Source organism: Dermacentor albipictus, chromosome 4 (assembly GCF_038994185.2).
Source record: "Dermacentor albipictus isolate Rhodes 1998 colony chromosome 4, USDA_Dalb.pri_finalv2, whole genome shotgun sequence".
Lineage (NCBI taxonomy): Eukaryota > Metazoa > Arthropoda > Arachnida > Ixodida > Ixodidae > Dermacentor > Dermacentor albipictus.
The window spans coordinates 166,196,894-166,207,933 of NC_091824.1; the positions used below are offsets into that span (position 1 = coordinate 166,196,894).

The following is an 11,040-nucleotide window of genomic DNA, read 5'->3' on the forward strand; positions in this document are numbered from 1 at the left end:
TTTTTTTCACAGCCGGTTGCCGAACATTCCTACTATTCGTTCCTAGCGTGTATAACTGCTGTCACTTTCTGTTATGGCTAGGCATCGAGTAAAATTTTTATTCCGAGTAATTGAACATTTTTAACCGAATAATTAATCGACTGATCAGATTTTCGGATTCACGTATGTGAGCAAGAATTATAAAAAAAATGTGGTTGATGTACTTAAGCTTTGTAGAAAAAAACCGTACTACAATTAGCCTTTCAGTGGACACTTTCTCGTAAGTGCACATATCGAGCATATCAAGCTCACTCGCAGGGGCGTATCTAAGGTGGGGGACTTGGGGGGGCAGCCGTCCCACCAAAATCCCTACCCGCTACCCATCGTCCCCTTCCTACTACCCCGCCGTACCAAGTGATGGAGTGCTCTCCTGCAACCCCGACGAAAGTGTACAGTCATGCTCTACCACCCAACAAAAAGATCCTGGGGCCTCCCGGGCTCACTCGAATGCAACTTAATGCCCTGTGCAGCCTAATAAGCTTGTTAACGCTTTCTCGTTGTAAATACTTCCTGTGCTTATTAACAACCATGCTAGCTGCACTGACGAAACACTCGCTCGGCATTGAATTTACTCTCCCCTAAATCGAGGAGCATCGCGCATGGGTGGCTTCGGTCGTACAAGAACCGCAGGCGTCATTTTAGTTGAAACATTAAAGCTCTAGCCATTATTTTCTCCCTTCGCGTTGAGCAAGTGAAGCGGAGGCGCCGGCGAAAAAGCTTGTCTATGCTGTTATTCTCCGGTTACGAACAATAAAACGTAATCGCGAGTAAAGCATTAATCGATTAATTGGAAGCTTAATCCATCGATCATCCAAACGTACTTTCGGGATTACGGCAAATTTTCCTTCATACTAAAGATTGCTTCTACTATGTTTATCTATTTGTGTTCAATATTTTTCAAATTCTTGTCGACTTACAAGTTTGCTGCCGGAGAGGCCTACAACTAGACCATAGGCCTTGACCTCGCGGAAGTTCTTGGCAACAGTCTCGAGTGGACACTGTCCCAAGTCCCGAATGAGCGCCACTTTGTCGGTCAGGTTGATCTTACGCAGTGGCAGGCACCCATTCTGAGCCGTCATGTCCACGAGCTGTCGGGCCTCCTGCGACCCGCATACAGTGGTACTGCTCACAAGACACCACAGTAACCGGAATACTGATAGAAATAAACGCTAATTAAAATAGGGCAACGAATAATACAATGAATTATTTTTTTCGTGATGCTTATCTAGAAATACGGTTAATTTCTTCGTCATTTTAACTGCAAGGCATAGTTACACATGACTGAATAACGTAAGAAGTTATCAACTTTGTCCAAGCCTAAAGAAAATTTTAAAAAATATAAATTATGGGGTTTTACGTGCCAAAACCACCTTCCGATTATGAGGCACGCCGTAGTGGGGGACTCCGGAAATTTCGACCACCTGGGGTTCTTTAACGTGCACCTAAATCTAAGTACACGGGTGTCTTCGCATTTCGCCCCCATCGAAATGAAAAAAAAAATTATCGGGTTTTACGTGCCAAAACCACTTTCTGATTATGAGGCACGCCAACCCATCGAAATGAGGCCGCCGTGGCCGGGATTCGATCCCGTGCCCTCGTGCTCAGCAGCCCAACACCATAGCCACTGAGCAACCTCGGAGGGTTAAGCCTAAAGAAAGACTTCTCAATTGCTATTCCTATAGAAATTTAGGCATAACTGTGAAAAAATGCCCTCAGTGCACATTTCCTATTGCTACCACTGAGGATCACCAAGTTATCAACGTTTGCATCTCGAATAAAATTTGATAGACCATTGCCACAATAGAGGAGCTTGCTTGCTTTTCTTTTTAATATGCTTGCATTAGACTCTCCAAAAATGATTCTTGAAGAAATTCTGGGGGCAAAAATGATTCTAATGCACCCTCATTTCACAGGGTTGGGGTGATCTGCAAAGTGGTTATTTTATTTCATTGAATAAGAATGCGTTATTGCGTTACTGGCATAGTATACACCTCAGCACGCGTCCACGATCAAGTTACCACAGGGGAACAGCAACATGAGCTATAAGAACTATGGGGAAAAGAAAGGAGGCAGAAGGAACAAAGGTGCAGTCACAAGAATCGATAATGCCTAATTTATGTCTGTCCTGTTTGCAAAGGATAGAACAAGTTTTACGCCATTAAAGCGGTACAAGAATTTACAGGCACAGCGTATAGACGAGACGTTATTGCCATATCTTCAATTGACTATCGGCACAACTTGCCTTAATTTCTCTTAAGCTGATTAAAAACAACGTTTACCTGCCGGTGAAGGTAATGATAACACCCCCTACCAAAAGCAGCTGAGACAACAATGTCTTAAACATAAATAATGCCAACAGAGACCGCACAAGAACTTGGTTTTGATGCGGGTGCTTACCGCTTCCGACTTATCCTCTGGCAGCGCCTTGAACGAAGGGAAATACTTGAGGCAAAATGAAAAAGTCTCGTTTCTCATCACGCGAACAACTCCGAGCTTCCCACTTTTGCCCTGAAAACAGGAACGCCAAAGCCGCACATTATTGTTCAGTAAATGCAGCCGGTAAAGTGCGTAATGCTGATAACTTCAAACGCGAACAGAAACGAACGCTTTTTACGCATCATTGCATATACCCGGCGACAACTTTGTGTAGCAGCGCAGCCAAAGCGACGGCGCCGAAGCACACGTCTTTACTGCGCATCTGAATGTACTCCGCGAATGCAAGCAACTGAAATATGCGTAGCGTAAAACAAATTCTACAGAAAATTTTAATTCTCTTGTTCAACATTTATTTCATAGCAATAAAGAGCGTGCCTAGGAAAAGGATCTCTGTTACTTGAGGTTCCTAGTTTTGGCATACTGTTGTCCATGTGGTTTTCGTGGTCGGATATGCCGCCAGCAAAACGTCGGCACTACTTGGCGTAGTAACACAATAGCAGAAGCTCCGAACGTGCAAGCGCGTGCGCGTATAGCTTTCGCTGTGTTGCTGCGAAAGTTGCGGCGTGTAATAGCACGGGAGCCGATTTATAAGTGTGGAGTTGTCTCAATTGTTAGTTTCGGAGTCTGATTTAAGCCACCGTTACAAATGCAACTTAGAAGGCTTGGGCTAGTTGGTTTTCCATTTTAGACTGCGTGGTACAGCGCGAAACGGGGCAGGGGACATAGGAAAAGAGCGTGTCCTCATTTTAACACGATGGCGTTAAGGAGCCCGTATCGCCGAAGATCTGGCGCCCCGGGTCAGGCATCGGACATCGTACCGGCAAATAAATTTTCGGACAATCGAACCACGTATACACAGGCCTTCCGTATGATGCAAGGTATTAACTGAAATGATTTCATTTTTCGAGCTAAAATACGTAGAAAAATCGTAAACTACGACATGCGCACAACCTACAGATATGATAGCTCTGGGATTGTAACTTTACTATACGAGAAAACATAATTCTGATACGCGAAAACTCAAAGAAGCGACTTCACACACACAAACCGGCCGTGGCGTCCGCCATTTTGGGCGTGCCGGCGCGATGGGTCCCTTGGGGGCCACGGAGCGGCGCGCCCGGTTCCTTGCATCCAGCTGACGCTCACCTCCGCCGCATCGCTTGCGTGGGCCGCATCGCGGCTCACGCAAGAGGCCGTGGCTCCACCACAAAGCTCGCCTTCGTGCGTAGTGTTCGCGGCAAGCGTTTCCCGGTAAACATTACGGTTACATACGCTCCAGTTGCCGGGAAGCGTGAGAAGCAGTCAGGGATGTTTTAATGCTACCGTGTTCCACTCTTAAAGGCGATGCTTAAGCGTCCTCCAATTTCTTTTTTTCTGTGTCTCCTGTCCTGCTTCGCGTTGTATACCACACAGTTACAAATGCAGGTGAAACTGGAAACAAAATAATCCATTGTGGTAGTTTCGGAATCGTGCGTGTTCATGAGCACTGTATGAGTTATGAGCACTGTAGTTATGAGCACAAAGTTATGAGCACTGTACTTTGCAACAAACACCTGTGTTCGCCCTTTCCTATGTTTCAGGCGGCCGACATTAAGCGTTCTCATAAAGCTTTCGCGCCATACGGCACACAGATGCATCGTTATTACATTTTTATTTAGAGAATAGTGCGGTCTTTAACGACAAAGTAGGTATGGAAAACATATCGTTTACAATTTAGCACACATTATTTACAAAATATTCAAAATGTGACAAATTCTTAATAGAAGGAAATGAACAAGAAACGCTATAGTTCACTGATAAAACACGGCTGATGGCAAGCAACAAAAATGGCTGTGGCTTAGCTAAGGTTAAGCCCAGGATGCGAAGCATACTAGCCTTTATTTTAACGCGACAGCGTTAAGGAGCTCGTGTCGCAGAAAAGCCGGTGTCGTCGGCGGCGGCTCAGGCGTGCGGCGCTTGCTCAGGCGCACATTTCGTTGTCGCGCCGAACGCTGCGTTGCTCGACGCTCACCGCGTCCGATGCGGGGGGCGACGCCGCGAGCGACGGCGCTAGTTGGAGCCCCGTTTCTTTTCTGTCGTGACGTCACAGTGTCACGTGATATTGAAGGCGACACCGCCGCGCCTGAGGAGCTGGGTTGAGCTCTCGTAATATGCTTCGCATAAAACAACATGGCGACACAGCACCTGCCCTCTTGCAGGTCACCAAAGACAAAGACAACACTCCATGATAACAATTTTAAGGACGTGCGTCGGCTCAGCCTAAAGAAATGATAGAGAGTGTGTGTAAAGAGGAGAATTAATGCGTTATTTTCTGGAGCGCTTTACTCAGCCCGGCTGGGAGCCTTTGTACAGTTGAAGATGAAAGCCACCGTTGGCAGGTTAATTCATACGGAGGGAAGGCCGCGTTCTCAGGCGCATCAGCAAAAATGAATATAAACAAGGCGTTGCACAATTCGAGCATGGCCGAATGAGTGGAACAGTAGCTGAAAAGGGCATATCGTCAATTTTTTTTAGAAACACCTTATTAGTGCTAAAATCAGCATAATTTTATCGTTTCTTCTTTATCATGGGAAGCAAGTGGCCACTGTGACACCTATTGTTGGCATCTGCTAACGAAATATTAATTTCTTGACTTATTTTGAACATATTAAGTCACTGAGAGAACTCGAATAGTAATGAGGTGTTCATCTCAGGAGACGGCGATGTACGTGCTGCACAGGGCCCGGTCCATCGTGCTCGCAATGGAGGAAGGAAAAGGTAAGCGATCAAGCAGCTGCGTTGACAAGAGTCGTTGCAGAACCACGCCTGTCGTCGCGTGCACCATGTGCAGTGTTTGGCAACCACGAAGCATACAAACACAGCCTATACGTCAACCCAGCCTCTAAGGGGTCCGCAAGAGTAGCACTCCATGGTGTGCTTTGTCTGTCCGTCCGGGGCCAACCTGTTCTGGACTAGGTTCACGCCGACGCGTGCTCCCAATCATTCTCAGCACGTGCTGAAGCTGTTCACGCGCAAAGAAGACGGCCGCTGCTCTGGGTGAAAAGGCACGCGCCGCGCGTGCTCAAATGCAAGCTGTCTCGAACCAGCTCGCCAGCTCTATCTTGGTAAAGAGCTCGTACTACGACCGCTGCGACCTTCAGAGCACACGGCCGCCGGGCGCTGTATCACGAGTGGCGTAGGCAGTTTCACTAAGCGTTAGTTAGATATTAAGCCGAATTGTTGAGAACCTTGTCCAGGGTGGCGCTTGTCCTAGCTAGCGTACATAGGACATTCGTGTCGTGTAACATCATTGGAGGGCGGCGTTAAATTGTTTTTCTGACATTCCCACAGAAATTGAATTCTCTGAAACACATTTCAACAACTGCTGTACATAGTTCAAACATCTATTATACAACCAAATAAATAAATAAAAAAGAAAAGACCCACAATAGTGTGTTTATCGGCTAATGTTGCCGTTGATATATATCCTAAGATATGCTATGTTGCCTTCACCCAAAAAGATCACGTATTCGGAACGCCTGTGGCAGAAGGGATGTTCCTCATCCGCCGCCGAGGTTTGTGAGTGGTGGCGCTAACTAACAGTGCCAGGGTCAGTTCTAGTAGTAAAAATACAAACACCCCAGAAAGTGGGTGGGGAAACGGCGCCGCGGTAGCTCACTTGGTAAGCGCATCGCATGCGTAATGCGAAGACGTGGGATCGTTCCGCACCTGCGGTCCGTTGTTCTTTCACGGATTTTCATTTCCATTAGTTTACCATATTTTTAATTCAGTTAGTAAGTACAAGTGATTTCCCCTATGCTATTCTTGCTGTCTTTGTTTGTTGGCTTCTTAGTTAATATAAATCGGGCCCCTCGGGTTACTTTTTCTCGTTCATGTAGATATATACATAAACTTAATTTGCTGTCAGGCTTGCATACTCCGTTCTCTATGCTTCTCGTACATGCCAAGTGTGAGCGGGTCGAGTCAGAAGACGGGCTCGGATACAGCTTTACATGACGTTTACGTGATCTCGTTCTTACCGGGCCAACCGCTACGCCGAGGCGAGAAGGCGTAGCACGCGGACACGGCTTGTGTCTTTGGCTGCTGAAGGCGAACCGCGAGACGACCCGTTCACGCTTATATGCACAATACCAAGCGCGTCGGGCTGCGTTAGTAGATCTCACGCAGGCGAGCCAAACTTCTCAGCACGCAGTCTATCTCACACAGGCAGGCCAACCCGACCAGCGCTTACGCGGTACCGGCAGGCAGGCTTCCGCCAAAAGAAAGACTCGCTTTGGTCGGGATCAGGCAAGCACCTCGTATACATGTATGCCCACAGGCGGATCCACATGGGTGGCCCTGCACCCTGCATTTTCTTTTTATTTTATTATTTATTTTGACCGTTTAATTTAGAGCTACTACGGCTTCAAGTATTATTTGCATTAGCCCAGAAGTTGTTTCTTTGGTGTCGTCAAGCTGTAAAAAGTGAAACCTTTCCTAAGAAGCTCAATGTCAGAGTTCAGCTCTCACCTGACATACGGCAACGAGCATGAGCACCACGACCACTCTCGTTGTAAGACTGTCGTGGCGTGGGCTCTTCTGGCAGAGTACTGGACGTGGGGAGGGCATTCTTTCTTGGAGTGTCGTTCACGAACGTAGTTGGGGAAGTGCGAAGTCTTCACTGTAAGTGTAGCCGTCGCGACGCTTAGTTGAAAAGCCCCGGCACCAGAGAGCTGACGTGATGAAAGGCAAAGGCGGATATCCCGTCGCGGCTTCTTATTCTATGCCGCAAGTTTCCCGGAACTGAAAGCCGTCGTCACAGTGTGGGTTCCCTAAAAGCCAAGCGATGTAGCATACATCTGTTCCTCTTCTTCTACAGGGGGAATAGGCCAAGGGATGTGATCATGATGATGATGAACCCAAAGAAAGTGGCGCCTACCCGCTAAAGAGAATGGGCATATATTAGGGCCATATAAGAGGAGGGGGAACAAGCTTTATTCAATTCGCAGGAGGCTCCCCCCTAACCTTTGCAGGGGACGAGGCCCAACCTAGACATCGGTCATGATCCTGCGGGCCCTGGCGGCGCCTTCGGCCTGCCGGATAAAGCGTGCCTGTTTCTGTTGGTCGAAGTAAATGCAGAAAAAATAAATTATTAAAGCGAAAGCCTGAAATGGCTCATACCCCAGATGGTCTGGAAACCGCGGCGTGTGGTACCGAAAGAGCTCGCCTCGCGCAGACATGCGCTCGTGCCACTGCTCGCGTGTTCGTCGTCTTCCAGAGCTGGCTCCGATGCCGCTCATCATACCAGCGTTCCCATACTAGCCCTCGCGCTTTTGTTACAATGTCATCTTATGTGCGAGTTATACCAAAGTGCTTTTGAATGGGCAGGAATGGTGCGCATAAGAACGTGTCTGTCAATTAGTTCACGCACTTTTGTTGTAAACATAGTCCAGCTAGTTTCTGTTGCTTGGCTCTCTAAATCATCCAAGAAAACGTTTAGAAACGTAGACAATTCATTATTAATAGCCTCAAAGTTGGCTTTGTTGTAATTACAAAGACCCTTTTTTTAGTGCGCGGTTTTGTGGCTGACAATGTCTTGCTGCAAAACAAAGGGCGAAATGATCGCTTAGACCAGGCAGACACGATAAATCAGATATCATATCACGACAGTTCGTTAGTATCATCATCATCATCATCATCATCATCATCAGCCTGGTTACGCCCACTGCAGGGCAAAGGCCTCTCTCATATTTCTCCAACAACCCCGGTCATGTACTAATTGTGGCCATGCGGTCCCTGCAAACTTCTTAATCTCATCCGCCCACCTAACTTTCTGCCGCCCCCTGCTACGCTTCCCTTCCCTTGGAATCCAGTCCGTAACCCTTAATGACCATCGGTTATCTTCCCTCCTCATTACATGTCCTGCCCATGCCCATTTCTTTTTCTTGATTTCAACTAAGATGTCATTAACTCGCGTTTGTTCCCTCACCCAATCTGCTCTTTTCTTATCCCTTAACGTTACACCTATCATTCTTCTCTCCATAGCTCGTTGCGTCGTCCTCAATTTGAGTAGAACCCTTTTCGTAAGCCTCCAGGTTTCTGCCCCGTAGGTGAGTACTGGTAAGACACAGCTATTATACACATTTCTCTTGAGGGATAATGGCAACCTGCTGTTCATGATCTGAGAATGCCTGCCAAACGCACCCCAGCCCATTCTTATTCTTCTGATTATTTCTGTCTCATGATCCGGATCCGCTGTCACTACCTGCCCTAAGTAGATGTATTCCCTTACGACTTCCAGTGCCTCGCTGCCTATTGTAAACTGCTGTTCTCTTCCGAGACTGTTAAACATTACTTTAGTTTTCTGCAGATTCATTTTTAGACCCACTCTTCTGCTTTGCCTCTCCAGGTCAGTGAGCATGCATTGCAGTTGGTCCCCTGAGTTACTAAGCAAGGCAATATCATCAGCGAATCGCAAGTTACTAAGGTATTCTCCATTAACTTTTATCCCCATTTCTTCCCAATCCAGGTCTCTGAATACCTCCTGTAAACACGCTGTGAATAGCATTGGAGAGATCGTATCTCCCTGCCTGACGCCTTTCTTTATTGGGATTTTGTTGCTTTCTTTATGGAGGACTATGGTGGCTGTGTAGCCGCTATAGATATTTTTCAGTATTTTTACATATGGCTCGTCTACACCCTGATTCCGTAAAGCCTCCATGACTGCTGAAGTTTCGACAGAATCAAATGCTTTCTCGTAATCAATGAAAGCTATATATAAGGGTTGGTTATATTCCGCAGATTTCTCTATCACCTGATTGATAGTGTGAATATGATCTATTGTTGTGTAGCCTTTACGGAATCCTGCCTGGTCCTTTGCTTGACAGAAGTCTAAGGTGTTCCTGATTCTATTTGCGATTACCTTAGTAAATACTTTGTAGGCAACGGACAGTAAGCTGATTGGTCTATAATTTTTCAAGTCTTTGGCGTCCCCTTTCTTATGGATTAGGATTATGTTAGCGTTTTTCCAAGATTCCGGTACGCTCGAAGTTACGAGGCATTGCGTATACAGGGTGGCCAGTTTCTCTAGAACAATCTGCCCACCATCCTTCAACAAATCTGCTGTTACCTGATCCTCCCCAGCTGCCTTCCCCCTTTGCATATCTCCCAAGGCTTTCTTTACTTCTTCCGGCGTTACCTGTGGGATTTCGAATTCCTCTAGACTATTTTCTCTTCCATTATCGTCGTGGGTGGCACTAGTACTGTATAAATCTCTATAGAACTCCTCAGCCACTTGTACTATCTCATCCATATTAGTAATGATATTGCCGGCTTTGTCTCTCAACGCATACATCTGATTCTTGCCAATTCCTAGTTTCTTCTTCACTGTTTTTAGGCTTCCTCCGTTCCTGAGAGCATGTTCAATTCTATCCATATTATACTTCCTTATGTCAGCTGTCTTACGCTTGTTGATTAACTTCGAAAGTTCTGCCAGTTCTATTCTAGCTGTAGGGTTAGAGGCTTTCATACATTGGCGTTTCTTGACCAGATCTTTCGTCTCCTGTGATAGTTTACTGGTATCCTGCCTAACGGAGTTACCACCGACTTCCACTGCACACTCCTTAATGATGTCCACAAGATTGTCGTTCATTGCTTCAACACTAAGGTCCTCTTCCTGAGTTAAAGCCGAATACCTGTTCTGTAGCTTGATCTGGAATGGCTCTATTTTCCCTCTTACCGCTAACTAGTTCGTTAGTATAAGGTGTAGATATTTGCAGTATTATTTGATAGCCTACTTGGTTGCGAAACAAGCTAATAAAGAGAAAATATTGAGCGAAGGTTCATGAAGTCAAAGCTTTCTGAAGAAAACTGTTTCGAAGCCGGAGGATTTGAAGACCAGGAAATGTTGGGAAAGTTAGTCTCCCAGTAGGAAAACGGAAGAGTTAGGATGACGTGCAATGATGATATCAATGACGTCATGCAAATAGGCAGCAAAATTTGAGCAATTATTGGGCGGACGATAGTAAACCTTAATAACGAAGCTTTTTACGACAGAGATGAGCGTGCGCCCACACAATTTCAAGATTAGTTTGAACAGCGATGCAGTACGATGGAATATGTCGCGAAATAGCCAACCTAACGCCCCCTCCTATATACATGTGATTCACGGTCACGTCGATAAATGGGGAAGCTGAGCGCGTCATGAAATATCTTGTTGTCGTCCGTGTCTGGGTGAAGCCATGCTGCAGGTGTCCGTGCACTGCAATGATCGCTCAATTGCTTATTAATTACGCTCCTGACATCATTTTCCAGAACTATAGACACACTGGGCACCGGCAACAAGCCATCACGTCCCCTCGCGCTCACCTGTCGTGGTGTCTCGCCATTCGAGTTAAGGGCGGCAGGTCGCGATGCACTGGTAGATGATTCCCCAGAAGTAGGCGGGTTTAGCTCTTCGATGCTACTACCGGCTGCGTCGGACATGTAACGGTTACTGTTAGCAATGAGCTTGCTGTGCCGCACCTGAATGGTTATATAGTCGAAAAACTGCTCAAGCTGTTTGTATATACGCATGCTTACACATAC

At 46.4% G+C, this 11,040-nt stretch overlaps 1 protein-coding gene across 3 annotated transcripts in view; it reads right to left on the reverse strand.

The window, feature by feature from the left end:
- LOC135910076 (signal peptide peptidase-like 2B) overlaps nt 1–11,030 on the reverse strand; it is a 29,699-nt gene extending 18,669 nt beyond the window's left edge. Inside the window, exons 1-3 of one of the 3 annotated variants that reach the window (XM_070537774.1) lie at nt 10,822–11,030; nt 2,437–2,547; nt 957–1,139 (exon numbers count right to left, since the gene is read on the reverse strand). In XM_070537774.1, coding sequence (XP_070393875.1) covers nt 957–1,139; nt 2,437–2,547; nt 10,822–11,028 — 501 coding nt within the window. In that variant the 5' untranslated portion in view covers nt 11,029–11,030. Of the gene's footprint in view, nt 1–956; nt 1,140–2,436; nt 2,548–6,984; nt 7,341–10,821 lie in introns of those variants that run through there. The other 2 variants (XM_065442080.2, XM_065442081.2) reach the window with 2 other exon arrangements.
- Between the last annotated feature and the right edge of the window lie 10 nt (nt 11,031–11,040).